Source organism: Montipora capricornis, chromosome 6, assembly GCF_036669925.1.
Source record: "Montipora capricornis isolate CH-2021 chromosome 6, ASM3666992v2, whole genome shotgun sequence".
In the NCBI taxonomy this organism is placed as follows: domain Eukaryota; kingdom Metazoa; phylum Cnidaria; class Anthozoa; order Scleractinia; family Acroporidae; genus Montipora; species Montipora capricornis.
The window spans coordinates 48,358,366-48,374,256 of record NC_090888.1 but is presented as its reverse complement, the minus strand read 5'-3'; the positions used below and the strand labels follow the sequence as shown (position 1 = coordinate 48,374,256).

General features: G+C 40.1%; 1 protein-coding gene across 2 annotated transcripts in view; it reads left to right on the top strand.

The window, feature by feature from the left end:
* LOC138052328 (uncharacterized) overlaps positions 1–15,891 on the top strand; it is a 45,728-nt gene that overhangs the window by 3,931 nt on the left and 25,906 nt on the right. Inside the window, exons 2-3 of one of the 2 annotated variants that reach the window (XM_068898748.1) lie at positions 11,632–11,836; positions 15,100–15,143. In XM_068898748.1, coding sequence (XP_068754849.1) covers positions 11,824–11,836; positions 15,100–15,143 — 57 coding nt within the window. In that variant the 5' untranslated portion in view covers positions 11,632–11,823. Of the gene's footprint in view, positions 1–11,631; positions 11,837–15,099; positions 15,200–15,891 lie in introns of both variants that reach the window. The other variant, XM_068898747.1, reaches the window with a different exon arrangement.

Sequence of the window (15,891 nt, the reverse complement as noted above, 5' to 3'; positions counted from 1 at the left end):
TTTTCCTGAATGGAATTTGAAAGAAGTGAAGACAATGGCTTGCTCCTCTTACTTTTTACTTCTAGTAAGAAACACCTCCTAGAGAGTGAGGTTTGCATGTTTACAATCATGTTTCCTAAACATTGCTAAAGCCAGTATGCGTGCAAAGTACTGATAGAGGTGAAAAATATTGTGATCTTATTTTTTTATTATCAAAGGTAAAGGAAAAATGTCCTGACGTTGAATTAGTCAGTAATAATTACTGACTCTGATCTGATTATTAGAATGCAAAAAGAGTACTCTATAGCCTGGATTAGTTTTCTATTTTAGGGAATAATGCATACAGTACAAACTCACATATAAGAACCTAGTACAGGCTGAAATTTGGCATTTTAAAAGTACCCAAAAATATAAGAACCTGCAGAGCCCGGCAAAGAAAAAGAGGTACTTTTACAAAAAAATCACCCTCGAGAAAACTCCTGTTATAGACCTAATCGGCTAACTCAATGTTGTACCCAATTCAAACCCTTTGGGAAAAAAACGTTTTGTTTCAGGTATTTCCATATCATTTAAATATGAATGGTACATTATAATGCAAATACAATACACAAAGAATCTTAATCTCAGGAGATTTGAATTGGGTACAACATTGAGTTAGCCGATTAAGTGTATTGTGTATATGTTTTCTTTGATTGGCATTTTATTGGATTTTCTCTAGAAATATGTTTTCCATAAAGCTACAGTGCAATACTGTCTACATATCTTATGAATAAAATACGGTATAGAAATTTATTGTTGTTCCTCTGAGAAATAAGAACCTATTAAGAAACTACATGTAATCAGCCTGAATTATGAAAAAATAGCCTAAAATATTAGAACCTGCTCAGCCTGACCTTGAAAATTCTAGGTTCTTATGTGTGGGTCTTTACTGTATTTTGCAGGGTTACCAGTAGTAACCTTTACCCTGTTATACAAGCATGACAGTATGCCATGTTTTCAGTTTCGCGGGCTTGGGAGATCCTTGAATTGTGTTCATCTTTTCATTAACAATCCAAATAAACTGAAAAACCAGCTAGTAAGGCAGAATATGTATGGTAGAATTTTACCATGTGAGTTAAAAGAAGGAAAGTGTACCCCATCAAATTGGCCTTCAAGAATTTCCTGGCAGATCTGTTCATTTGAGGCACCCATGTTTTCAACTTCTGTTTTAAGTTCAGCCACTTTTTACCTTGCGCAGTTTTAAAGTTTGTTTCAAATCCTCTGCTGAGTTCGCTTTGACGTCAGTTCATATGACACTGGGGCACAACCAACTTGATTTTGAATAGAATTGTTTGCAGACAGGGGCTGTGGAACACTTTTGTTTACACTGGGTGACAGCCTGTGCAACCTTACATAACATGCACCACAGCACCTTAAACTGCTTATGAGGGCCACACAGCCAAACTTTTTTTCCAAAAAAGTTTTGTTAGCTTCAGGGAACAAATCATCCACTGACTTTGGGAGATATGTCCAGGCTTGACCCTAATTAGATGCACGCGGATTTCAATAAGCGTCACGAAGTGTCCCCTTGCTCTTTTCGCCAACTTCAACATCACTTGTGTCTCAGAATACAGACAATTTATGTCACAAAGTGTCCCCCAAATGCTACTCTTTAAGTGAAGAGTAGCTGCTGCATTTACCCAAAGCTAAAAATAATGCTGACCTTTACCCTTACCTTATTGTTGAAAATAGGTAGCAAATGCTTAGACTTAAAGGGACACTTTGTGTTGGATGTCAAAATTGGGCGTGTATCTAATTAGGGTCAAACCTGGACATAAGTGGACTTTGGTAGTGACTTTAAATGTTTTAGCTTGTACAGGGGAGTTGTGCATTTGGACGCTGAACATCAGAGGCGGATAGTGGCATTCCTACAGGCTTGACATTTTTCCTTTAACATCATTTATGGGACGAGATTCTTCCTTGTAGGTTTTTTACATATACTATAAGTAAGTACTGATGAAGACATTGTTTACAATCTCTGAGGCTCAGCTGGGACTAGTTTCTTTCTTTTTTTTTTTTTTAATTCACAAAGATCAAGCCTTCAATAACTCTCTTTTTTTTGACTTTGATATAAGCTAGACTTAACTCTAGTGAATTGGAAAATGAAACATTTGTGGCAAATTTTACGATAAATTCAACTCAACAATCGAAATTGAAAGTTGACAATTGAAGCTAAGCTGAACACAATCTTAATGTGTAATTTTAAAGGGCGAACTGAAAAGGAAACACAAACACTGGGGGTCTCACGAATCTTTTTACGGAAGAAGTGTGCGGGAGATAAGCTGAAAATCAACTCTAAAGGAACCTATCCACGAATACTCAATACCTTTCAAAAAAAAAAAAAAAAAAAGGACAAAATTACCTTTTGCAAGGTCTAGCGATAGAGTACACCGAGCTGTAACGACAACAGCAGTCCGAAAACGATCTGTAGGAAACCTCACTGAACCGTAACGCAAGTGACAGAAGCTGCTTCCACATCAACTTGACTACCTCTCACTCGAATATCAGATCACCGGTCACAGACAAGGCAATGACAAAGAACTGTTCACACTATTTTAATAGAAGTATAATAAGAATTCATCCTAGGTTTGCAGTCTCAAGATAGTCCAAAAGCAAGTCTTGACACACTAATTCTAGACTAGATCTCTTATTAGCAGAGTCGGAGAACTCGAAATCTTACGGCAGAAAGATCTTTTCGAACAATTTGCGTACTGGTTATAACCTTGCAAGAAGGTTAAACTAAATACCATAAATTCACCGCTTCAAAACGTTTTTCACAGCTTTACAGATCTTTCCGAAGTGACTGAATGAAATACCTGTGTAAAATGGTAGGCTAATCGCTTGCACTCAACACAACTTCTATGTGCTCTTCCACCGCCACACAATATGGCCGACGGTACAAGTCCTGATCTGTAAGTAAGATGCGCGCAAGCTCTTATGGGATTTTTGGCCGCTGGCGCGCTTTATTGCTCGATGTTCAAAAAAATCTCGTCTTAATATTTAGTGATAAAAAGTACATCCGCATTGAAAATTTGATAAATTAAAATAATGATAATGATAATTGAAAATTAGACAAGAGGTAAACTTACCTTGTAGGATAATTGTAATCTCCGAGGCCATACGGAGCAATTATGACGTCCTTATGCGATCCCCTATCGCGCATGCGCAGCAGACCACTCTTCGAAGTTTATCGTTGTGTAAATCAGATACCAGTATGTAATACCACTGCTCGCCGGATTCGTCCTCTTTCTTTGAGTGTAGATCAAACAAAGCGAAGTAATTTACATACTTTTGACACAGTCCTCTGCGTGGGTCCATAAAGAAAAGAGGGGGGACCGACGTCATAATTGCTCCGTATGGACTCGGAGAATTACAATTATCCTGCAAGGTAAGTTTACCTCTTGTCCAATTTTCAATTCTCCTCATTCCTACCCCGCATTATGACGTCATTATGTGTTGTTTGAAGCAATGTGACAAAAGTGTATAACAAGGAAATTTATTTATTGAATTAGAATCATTTCAGCCATGGAGGATTCTGGTACCTGTCTCTTATAAAATTTAGAGAAGGTTTTCTCAGTAGACCAATTGGCTAAACTTAGTATTTCCTTAATAGAAGCCCCGCTGGAAAAGGCCTTAGATGTGGCGGCTGATCTTGTACTATGAGCCTTGAAAATGTTGGTGTCAAGACCAGATTTTCCCAAAACGGTTTTTGTCCTGGCTAAAGTACTGCTAGACACGCCCTTATGCGGTTTACAATAGGAAACAAAAATCTGTTGGGTATTAACGCGAAAAGCCTCTCGGTCCTTGCGACATATTCGATTACATGTGATCTAGGGCATATAGCCCTGTCGTTTTTAATTTCTGGAATGATAATGTTTTTGCTTTGGATTTCAAAACTATGTTAACTTAACACTAACTCACCCAAGTTTTAAGTTCTGATTTTAAAAAGACACCTGTTTATTTTAGCTGGAAGTTTCTTATTTATTGGTCCGCCATTACTAACTTCTGCTGGGTTGAGGAGAAAATGACGTCAAACACTCACTAGTTTAAGAATGCAATGCCCGTGTTCGCGGCCTAATTAATATGCAGCACGGGAGTTTCGGGCTTTCAGACTTTTCAACCCGTGTTTTGCATATATAATAAATTGCGTTTACACGCTGAAACTTTAAGCTAGTGAGTAAATGACGTCATTTTCTCTAGATCCAACCCTCTGAGGTCCAATCGGCCAGTTTTGAACGTGAGTAATGACGGACCATGAAATCCAAAACTTACACTCAAAATAAACAGCCTTTGGATAAAACTCAAAGCTCAAAATTTTGCCAGTTAGGTGTTAAGCGAACACGCTTTCAAAATCAGAAGAGAAAAAGAAATGATTTTTTGATCATAGTACCACTTTAATGACAAAAACTACTTGCTATCTTCAACAGACATGCAATCAATACGTAAGGCCTGTAAAGTCTGGCTTCTTTGAGCTGAAACTAGTGCAACTAAAATCACTATCTTTAAACTCAAGTCCTTGAGAGATAAAAACTCTAATGGTATTATAGTTTTTTAATATGAAGTAACTATGGCAACGTCCCATGTATGTGAATACCGTGGTATAGGGCGTTTAGAAATAAACAAACCCTTCATTAGTCTTGTTACAAGGTGATCTTCACTCATGTCTCGTCCTGTAATAAACCTTATTGTAGTCGAGACCGCTGATCTATAAGTATTAACTGTGCAATAGGCTTTCCCTTCTTGCAAAGTGTTCAACAGAAAATTGAATTGATCACACCAGCTAATCCATCTTTCCCAAGCTCGGTTATACTGCCTGTGATTACCTTGTGTCCATGACCTGAGGATGATCTGGGAAGCCCCTTCTGAAACGCCTCGTTTCTTGAGTCCTCGCCGGATAAAATCCTCGCGGCAAGTTGAACCTTTCTGCGAAGAGCAGCACCAGAAGGTCCTCCCATTTCGGTAAGAGGAGAGGACGTTCAACTAGAAGACTTAGTACAGTCGGAAACCACACCTGTGTTGTCCTAGCCTGGGAACGCAGACGTATTTCCGGCGGTCGTTTCTCTCCCCCGAAAAGTAACGTCTGCGAGTTCGAGCTGCAAAACGATTTCCGTGACGTAAGAATTATTCACCAATCACCGTTTAGCTCTAAAAAATCCAGAACTAACTCGCAGGATTCGTGCGCGGTATAACCACGTATTCTCGTGGAGAAAAAATGGCGGACACACTGGAAGAAGCGTTCAAAGACGCGTTCAACCAGGTTTGCAATGTTTTTGGATTTGACAGTTTGCATACGCACCAGGAGGAGTCCATCAAATACATTGTTCAAGAGAAGAATGATATTTTTGTAAATCTTCCAACGGGTTTTGGAAAGTCGTTGATTTACCATGCTTTGCCGTTGGTTTACTCGTGCTTGCAGTCAACTGACGAGAATATTTAATATCATCGTCGTGATTTCTCCGCTTAACAGCCTGATAAAAGATCAAGTGTTGCGGCTAAATTCCCTGGGAATCACTGCCGTATCTTCGGATCACCTGAACTATGGCTTGGATACGAAACATGGAGGAAAATGGCAATGAGCGAGTTGTACCGGAAATCTGTCAGAGCAGTTACTGTCGACGAGGCTCATGTTATTTGTCACTGATAAGTGTTAAAGTCTCTAGTACGTCTCCGTGCAGTCCCCCATTCTCGTAAATCAGTTGCAGCTGTTCTGATGCATGACATATCTAACAATTTATCGACTCCAAATAATGCTGATTTATTGATTTCTTAAGCAAGCATTTATTCATATAAAACAAGATCATCTTCAAGAGGTGACTACTTGTTAAACCCTCAAGAATTGACAAACAAATTAAATCATTTTAAATATATGGTGTAAGAATTTGGAATAGTTTACCTCGTGAAATTCGCCATCTATCCAAAAACAATTTTAAAATTAAAAACCACAGTATCCTACTCCAAAGACTTTCAGAAGAAAATGACTGTATTGATTTATCTGTCTTAATAACAAAAATACTTAATAATCTGGCTTCTGATATTTGCACTTTCTATTGATTTTAGGTATTTACTTGTTTTAGTTGACTGCATGCTTTGTACACTAGTTATTTGTATACCTGTTCGTTCTACAATGTCTTGTCGGTGAAACACAACTGAATACCGTAGCTTTCTCTACGTGTTCTCTCTTTTATACACGCGTAACCACTCATAACCACTGCTCGCCTCGACGAGCTTTTGCTAACTACGATCAGTGCAGATTGAACATGTATCATATAATAATGAAATTCTACAATAAACAATTGATATAAGCTACATGTAACTTGATCAATCATGCCTAGTGTCTTGCTATAGACCTTTTCGGCTTGTACATTTTGTTTTCCCAATACAGATCATGTGATAATACTCAGGAGGCTTGGTCCTTTGTTTTGTTCATTAAAAAGAGTGCATGCAGGCATATTCATGCTTGCATGCCCTCATTTTAATGAACAAAACAAAAGACCAAACCTCCTGAGTATTATCACATGATCTGTATTGGGAAAACAAAATGTACAAGCCGAAAAGGTCTATTGTCTTTCGCCATCCTTTTTACACGAAGGGAACTACCGCCAAAATATCCCCTAATTTCTTCGCTAATTTCGTCCACCTTTTGCAGGGCATTATTGAATCGCACAATACGATTGTAGCACTGCGTGCGACAAATGGCCAGCTTTTCACAGTCGACGTAAACAGAAAGATCAACGTTTGTGGCACGATATACCAAAGAACATATGTCAACATTGCTTTTACCAAACACACGTATCTTCTCCTTAGCCGCCGAGAACTTCCCTCTACAAAGAATGCAGCATTCACAATCGTGAGAAATCTTCTTGGGAGTTTCGTTCATGGTTGTTTATATCACTCATAATCACGCTCCACAACTGAGAATCTTACCTGTATGGCTTGTATTTCAGACACGCAATTGCGCGAAGTCGCGCAAGAGTAACTCGAGCTTGCTTCTATCATACAATTTGATTGGTCAAAAACCTAACAAAAGATCTTACGTCACAGAAATCGTTTTGCAGCTCGAACTCGCAGACGTTACTTTTCGGGGGAGAGAAACGACCGCCGGAAATACGTCTGCGTTCGCAGGCAAGTGTTGTCCACACTGGAGCTATCAACAATATGCAAGCTTGATCTTGACGGACTTTTGCCAATACTCTCGGGATTAGGCTAAATGGAGGAAAAGCATAATAGAAACAATCACTCCGTGAGAACGAAAAAGCATCTGTGGCCACAGCTCCAGGGTCAGGTTGCCAAGAAACGTATCGGTCACATTTGGTGTTCAAGTGGGTTGCAAAAAGGTCTATTCTCGGATTGACGAGGAGCCGTTCGGTAGCCCCTTGGTATACCGTTGGGTGTAGGCTCCACTCGGTCCTGTCATTAAAAATCTGAAAAAAATAGTCCGCGTGTATGTTTTTCTGGCCAGGAATATGCACAGCAGTAACGAAAATATTTCGTGTAAGGCACCAAAACCAAATTTCTCTTGACAAGGCATCAAGCATGGGCGAGCCCATACCATCCATTTTATTGATATAGGCTACCGCAGTCGTGTTATCTGTCTTCAAACAAACCCGTGCGTTGTTACAGGCAAAACATTTCAAGGCCAGAAAAACCGCGAGTAATTCCAAATAATTGATATGGTACGTGGCTTCTTTGGGAGACCAATGACCCCAGTATGGTGTTCACCACGTCGTGCGCCCCATCCCAGGTAACTAGCGTCCGATTCTATGGTATGAGAAAAAGAAGGCGTTCTAAAGGACTTGCCGTTATAGGCTCTGATATTCTCAATAATCCGAGCACGCAGTTTCGGTAATGCTAACGAGCTCCTCACAAGATGCACCTGAAGAAACAGGAGTTGATTTTCATGCCTCCACATATCGATAAAATAATTGTAAATACCGAACAGCCGGGAAAGCGGCAACGAGAAGCCCGGTTACCTCGGCTACCTGGCGAATGGAAGCTCTTTTCAAATTACGCAAAGTCGTACACGCGTTAATTATTTTGGTGACCGTACTCTCAGAAAGAGACATAGTCATATTGCGCGAGCCTGTAGGTACGAAATTTCCCTGGTAGGCTGTAGACAAGACTTTCATGGTTTGTTGTAAATCCAAGGAATTCAAGTAAATTAATGATCTTTCGAACACTTTGGGAAGGAGCGACTATCAAGGTATCGTCAATATAGTAGGACACCTTAAACGCCTTTCATGCGTAAATAGGAATACGCTGGCTTTAACACCTTAGCGAAAGAGCGGGGAGCAAGGGTATACCCGAAAGGCATGCAAACAAACTCCAGTAAGTGATTGCGCCACATGAATCGCAAGTATTTGCGGTCATTAACGTGAATAGGGATGCTAAAGTAAGCGCCTTGAGATCAATAGACGCCATGTAATCCCCTTCGTTAATTAGCTGAACAGCGAAACCTATTGTCTCCATTTTAAACTTCTTTTTGCAAACGTGGCGATTTAAGGGCTTTAAATTGATAACTGGTCTAGAAAAATATTGGATAGAAACTCCCCCTGAGTGTGGGGAGTCTGCGTAACTGCTCCTTTTTCTAGCAGTTTAGAAACTTCATTCGTCGATAGCCAGGGCCTGTGCGGCTGTAAAATTAGGAGCCGTTGGCCAGGATACTTGCTGTGGGGCCGTCTCAAATTCGAGACGATAGCCCTGAACGCATTGTAAAACCCAAGGATCACGGGTTATTTGACACCAGTTATCAAAATAAGAGGCAATTTGTCCAACGGAACTCACTTTAATTAATTTTTGTCCTTCAATTCCTGGTGGGACCTGGTCGTGGTTGATGATCTCGAGTTCCCTTGGCAATACCGACCGTGGCGGTAAGAGCCGGAACGACCCCGTAAATGATCTAATGTCATTGCGGGGTCCTGGTTTGTGACGGTCAGACCTGTTGGACGTGATGTTATTGGCCTTAGCAGTCTCGTCGACTTGCTTGGATAGATCATCGCCAAACAAATATACTTCGTCAGTGGTAACGAAGAAGAGCACAGAGAGCGAAAATTCTTGCTCAGCTCTGGTTTAAGAAACTCACGTCTCCTCATTAACGCCTGGTACGACGCGTTACCAAGACAGGTTAACGCATTCCGCAAACATTCCAATAAAAGCTTTGAGTCGACTGAAGTTTTGTTTTTATGGCTCACCTTGGTCATTTGAATGGTCTCAATTAACGGCCGTGCGGAGTTCAGCGTGCATTTCTGCAAGTCTTGCATGACAAGGTCGTGGCTTTTAGCCGGCTTCTCCAAATCGCTCCACAAAGCTTCATTAACCCTCGGGACACAAAGCAAATCGCAATTCTCTGGAGTTTTGTATTTCTCCACAATAGCCTTCATTTTATCGTCCAGGAGCTTTTTTGTAAACGAGTCGTTAACACGTGTAGCCAAATCTAAATTCACCTTTGGGCCAAGGCTAGTTGACTCGTTAAAATTGAGGCCTCCATTTCGTCAGAATCACTGAGGCTATCGTTGGGACTCGAATCAGAGGAGCCCTATTAAGAGTTGTTTGTTGGGTCGTAATTGACTCCAACGAGCGCCGGACTACTTTGCCCGGACTTTCCACGCTTAGACGGCGGTAATAGTAGGTCTCCTTTAGCCGAGCGTTTAGTGCCTGAACCCGTTTCGATTTCCGAAACTTCTGCACTAGTATTCTTGGTCTAGAGGGAACGGAAAAACTCACTCGTCTCAGCGACGGAAGCTGAAAGCTTGTCAATTTGAAGATCATGATGGAGAGAGACTTGATTTGAATTTGAGTGAGCTCGGTCGTTGACTCTTCATCATCTCCTCTTAATAATTCATTCTCTGAATCTGAGTTTGTTTGTGTTTTAGAGGGGTCCATTCCTGGCACAGAATAAAAGGCAGAAAAAGCAAAACGAGATTAAGACATCTCAAAAATTCGACGAGAAAAACATGAGAGTTCTCATGATAGACTAAAAAAAGGGGTCACCGTAAAATGACCACAGAGTAGTCCGCTTACCTGAGCTTTGTTGCACGAAAAAGGAAGAGGACGAATCTGGCGAGCAGTGGTATTATATACTGGTATCTTATTTACATAACAATAAACTTCGAAGAGTGGTCTGCTGCGCATACGCGATAAAAAAATCGCATAATGACGTCATAATGTGGAGTAGGGATCAGGAGAATTGCACTTATTGCATTTACTGGCTGCTAATTAAGAATTGGTTCATGCTTAGCGTGCGTATATCGAGTTATGGATGCACGCGGGAGGTTGCTAAGCACGAGAAAAGCGTAAGAGTCGCACGACGCGATAGCCAAGTGCGACTCTAACTTCTCGAGTGCTTAGCAAACTCCCGCGTGCATCCATAACTCGATATATGCACAGCTAAAAGCATGAACCATTTCTTTTATAACATAGCGACAATAACTTTGGGGAGGGGCTGTCCGAGCAAACTTCCTTTTTTGTGTGGAACGGGCCTGTTGTGCTTCGTTTTCGTTGTCCCCAACTCTGGTTGGTTGTCCTGCTTGCCAAAAAGTCAATGTCGGGAGAAAAATTTGGCTGGTCCTCCCTGGGTTTTTCCATTTATTTCATGCACTGCCAGCTTCAAGGGAACTCGCAAACCTCGACGAATACATCGGATCTAAAATGAAACTGCACCCGACATGTTACATAGGCACGGCCGACGTTCCCATTTTTCTTTGTACATGTGAGACAAAGCATCTCCGGGTGGTATGCATATACCCGGGCATGCATGGGACACGAAAGGCTGTCGTATCAGCTGGTGCGATTGCAACCCACTATGATTTCATTATTGACTTTGAAGCCTTAGTAAATGTGTTTGCGACAAAACACCGGATCGCAGAAACTGGAGCTGGGGACCCTTGTGAGGGACTGGCTTACTATTAAACGGATGCCCAAGAGATGGTCAACCCGTTCTTTAAGAATTGTAGTATTTCAAGCAGCAGTGTGACTCATAAGTTTTAATCGTACTCGAACATTCTGTGTAAATAAAAACATCGACGGTGTTCTTTCCACGACGATTTTTGTGGCAGAGTTGCAGGTGATTGAGGGCCTGTTCACATGGAGGGAACTGTGAGCTCAGGAAAATACACCCTACTGATTCGAACTCCCCGGAAGCGGATGTCTTACAATGAAGTGGATCAGTGCAAATATATATTATTGTAAACGACGAAAAGAAGCTGCCAACGAACCTCCTCCGCTCTCTGTCGACTGGATAGAAAGTTGTGTTAACCAGACCCGAAGTTAATTTTTTTGCGGAAAGGAAGGAGGTGGATGCGATCCAAGCAAAACTTGGACTGTGGACTACTTATGTGATGATTATCGGTCTTAGCAGTTCATTAAAGTCAGAGCCTGTTCAAATGGAGGTAGAGGACCTCGGGTAGGTGAGGTACCCCAGGTATACAATTTCTCTTTTTTTCTTGAGGGGTGGGGTACCTCTCCGAGGAATATTCCGCCAAAGCATTTGGAAACCTCACCCCAGCGCCCCAGAGCTATAAATATTGCACGCGAAGGCTTGCTTTTTTTGACTGCGGGTAGGCGGGGTCCTTTAATATCCCTAATACTGGAATGTTTTTTTTTTTTTTTTTACTACAGAGCACATCGACGCAATGTCAGTAGTGATATGGGTAAAGTACTTGACGAGCATGGTATTTCTATGTCCCGTCTTTACCTGCCAGAGAGCTGATGGCCTGATAGCGCCTCCTCTCATGACAACTCAGACTGATTATGGGTGTATTTGGTTTGATGAAAGCGGTGCATACGACCTGACGTCATTAGAGAGGCGTGATGGGAAACCAAGGTTTGCAAGACCCTATGTGTTTGGCCAAGTAATCTAACAGTCTATTTCATTAAGTTCGTTTTAAAGAAGCTCAAAAATGCTCTGATCTTGGTTTAATGTACAATGGAACTCTTTAGATCCGTACGTAATTGCATACAACAGGATCTATTCGCCAGAGTACTGTTAGCTTTTTGAACGAAAGAATTCCGTAAAGTGTTGAGCTAAATCCTTTCGCCCATAGCAAACACATTAAAATTTTCCCCTTGGGATGACACTTTCCATTTTGCGCACCCTGAAGATCTCATAACATAGCAAGATCAGAGAGATGACGGAGGGCTAACGCGCGAAGCGTCAGCTTTCCAAATCGTTCACGGTGGTAATTCGACTTTTATCAACACGCTTGATAGATTAAACCAATTTTTCATGTTTAATTAACTGTAAGAGCTGCCATCTTCTGGCCATCAAAGATGAAACCTGTGGGCTTTGCAAAGTTTTGCTAAGGTTGTCACTGTGTCGTAAGAGCCACTTACCAAGAATTGCTCCAAACAGGAAGTTAATTTTTCTCATAAAGGGAGAAACACCTCTTATCCTGCTTCACATTTCACTATGTTTTACATAGCCAAGAGCTTTATCCGAAACTGTCAAGAGAGCATTAAAACTTGATTATATGGAATGAAGAGAATCCGCCCTGACTATCCATCTGGTTGGACATAAAACCCTAATTTCCGGGGAGCCAGAGTTTCCAAGTTTATCTTTAACGCTTTGGAAAAGGCGTTAGATGACTCTTTTATAAGTAAAGATATTTCTTTTGAAACATCCAGCGACTCCTGTAACAATGGACAGCGTTTAATTGCATCTGAACAAGCCAGATTTAGTGCATGCTCATAGCAATGTGTATATGTGGTTTAATTTTGTTTTTGGTTTGAAATTTTTTTAAACCAGTTCATTTTTTTTCAATCCAGTTTAATTTTTTTTTAAACTTCTTTTTTTAATCAACTGTGTAAGAAAAGGATTTTTATTTTTTGGGGAGTGTAGTTAAGAAAACAGGGGCTTGGTTTATTAAAATAATACTATAGACATCTTTTCCTCCCTTCTACTCACCTACCCCTCCCTGATCTTCTCCTGTACCTCTATCCTACCCCACCCTCTCCTCACATATCTATCCCCCTTGAATGCCACTTATGCTTGCCCCCACCTACAAAACAATACTCAGACATCTTATATTTCTCAAGACCTTTCTGTATACTCACCAGAACTTGATCTTGAACTTCCTACCTCTGGATCTGCTGCCTACTCCTTAATCCACTTGACCACGCAAAAAATTAACGGAAACTCCACAAAACTTTGATTTTATTTTTATTTTTATTTTTTTCACAAATGTGCAATTCGACACCAGAGCTACATATGGCAGAGTCATGCACGCCAGCGCAATTGCGTAAATGAAATCGATTTCTACAGAGAAACAGAGGAATTGAAAGGCTATTATAAGGTTATTTAGCAGATGATTTTCACAACAAGGCCAAACATTTCTGGAAAGAGAAACCAGAGGAGCAAGTCCGCCTTTCAGCAAACGAGGATCGATCTAAGCCGAAACAATTAACAAAATGGATTAACAGATGATAGCAGTATCCCTAACCTTACATGAAAGCTAACCACTCAAAATAAGTACTTAACCCTGATCACTAAGCCGTTAACACTAAAGAATATTGTTCACATGCAATAAATAATAATTATTGTCTTTGATAGCATCAGAGACAACAATCCGACATAATAATCAAAAATGATTGCTCTGGTTTATTTCATACATACTCAACAAATTAATTACAGAAAGATATCCAAATATGTTAAAATGGGCATTGTTCTAAAAAAGTCAAACCAGTTTAAAAAAAAACTGTTTTGAAAAAAATGAACTGGTTTGGAACAATTTAAACCAAAAACTAAATCAAATCACAACATATACAAAGCTCTCGGCTCCAGTGAGCGAATCTTGGCAGCTATACGATTTCTTGACCCTGCCATGGAAGCGGCCATATCGTAGCATTGTCCTCTTACTTTTGTAAAAGAAGGATTTAGTCGCTTAAAAATAGCTTCGATAGATTTAAATATTGTCACTGCCTCTGTGTTTGGTAATTCATAGAGACCTAAAAAATACTCGTGTGGACTGAATTTGTCGTATCCCAAACAAGTTACAAATTATTCTTTGCTTGACCTGTCGTCGGATTCGTCAGCCATAATCTTATAGAAGAGACCCAGAAGAGACTTGCTTGAATAAATGAAACAATATTTTTCTTATTATTATGTTTGCCATAATGCTTATAATCCTATACTGGATCTCTGGCGATGTGTAGATTTTTCAACGAACAAAGGAAAGATTGTGTTTTGTTATTAACTCTAAATTTCATTAGAGTGTTTCATTAGAGTGTTTCCGATTGCTTCTGGTCTTGCAGCTCTTATGCGTGTGTCACGTAACGCCTTTGTATATTTCACTCTTATTTTACAAGGACCTTTTCTGCAAGAACGTCCAGGCTGAGATTAAGGGGGCAGTGTCACGCTATTTTAGTCAACTTTCACGCTATTTTAGTCAAACTTCAAAACACTAAAAGACGTCTTTGCATCAAAGAAAACCAAAACAAAGCTGTAGATTTGTTACTAATCATAACCATTGAAGTGCACTGAAGCTATTCTTTGTTTTTTGCGGCCAAGGATGGAGAAGATGGAAATGGTTTGAAACTTGAAAAAACTGACCTTTTTTTTTTTCAAGTTTGGGGACGATGTCTTCAGAACGTCATCAAAACTTAAACAAGAATAGCTCTTTGTGCCATAAATACATTTCATTATCTTCTAAGTGGGTTGTCAGGAAAGCTATACGTGTGAGCTAATATTTAACAATTAGACCCGTAGCCCGCAAGAGCTACGGGTCAATAGCCCATCAGGCGAAGCTGAATGGGCTATTGACCCGTTGCCCTTGAGGGCGAAGGGTCTAATTGTTTTAGTATCACCCAACTAGTCGGACGGAAAAGGCAATAATAAAATTAGCAAATGCAAGTTAAAGAAATATTTATTTGGGAATAAAACGAAAGAAAGCGTCACGCTTTTCGCTACTCGAGGACTATTATTAATAGTCCTCTAGTAGCGTAGCCAATCAAAATGCAGGATTTGCATTAGTCCACTAGTTAGGTGATACTAAAAAGTACTAATTTAGATTTTTACCCAGTTTTGACCCCTCTAACGCTTTACTATCAACGATATGATCAAAATTAAGGTTATGATGAATTTTTTAACAGGTTTACAGTGGTTTGGAAGAATTATAACGTCAGTTACAATCCGTGTAAGGAATTTTCTTTGGGACCTCACAGCGCTGACTGTTTTGACAGTGATGTTGCCGTAAGTTTTTATGGCAAAAAAATATCCAGAGTAAGGCAGAGAGTTAGACTCCTTTGGAGAATTTTGGTTATTGACGCAATCTTTATAACCCAACTTTGCAGAAGCAAGATTGAGGGACGATCCAAAAAGTGTTTGCCAATGAAAGTATTGGTAGTTTTCCCTTTTGACACTATTAGCATTTCAGAGCACATCAGTCTTCAACTTTGCACGTATTTGATTGTTGGTTCTCTTAGTTCTCTTGATTTCTATTTAGGGCACGTTTTATTCAACTTTCCATTTAATTTTTGCATATTTTAGCTGTTTCACATCACCAAAATTATCACCAAACTCTCTCCTCCATCAATGAAAGAAATGGATAGATGAAATTTCCACTATCGGGGACTGTCATCGTTAATGCCAAACCGCTCCAAGGAAATTTGTTCCGGTTGACCATAATGATAATGATAAAGATAATGATAATAATAATTGAAAGAGGGCATTTCCTTCCATGCGGGGCCGGTAACTTAAGGCCTTCTAGATCTCTGATTAATTATACTACCGCTTAGTAACTGATAACGAAGGGACTCGGGAATCTTATAGAATCTGAAGGCAAGGCACCGCTCAATGATATATGTGAAATTAGTGGTATATGACAGCTCAAAGTAAGGTCGTTAATAGTTCCCGACAGCATTCTTACTGTTTTTATTGCCAAA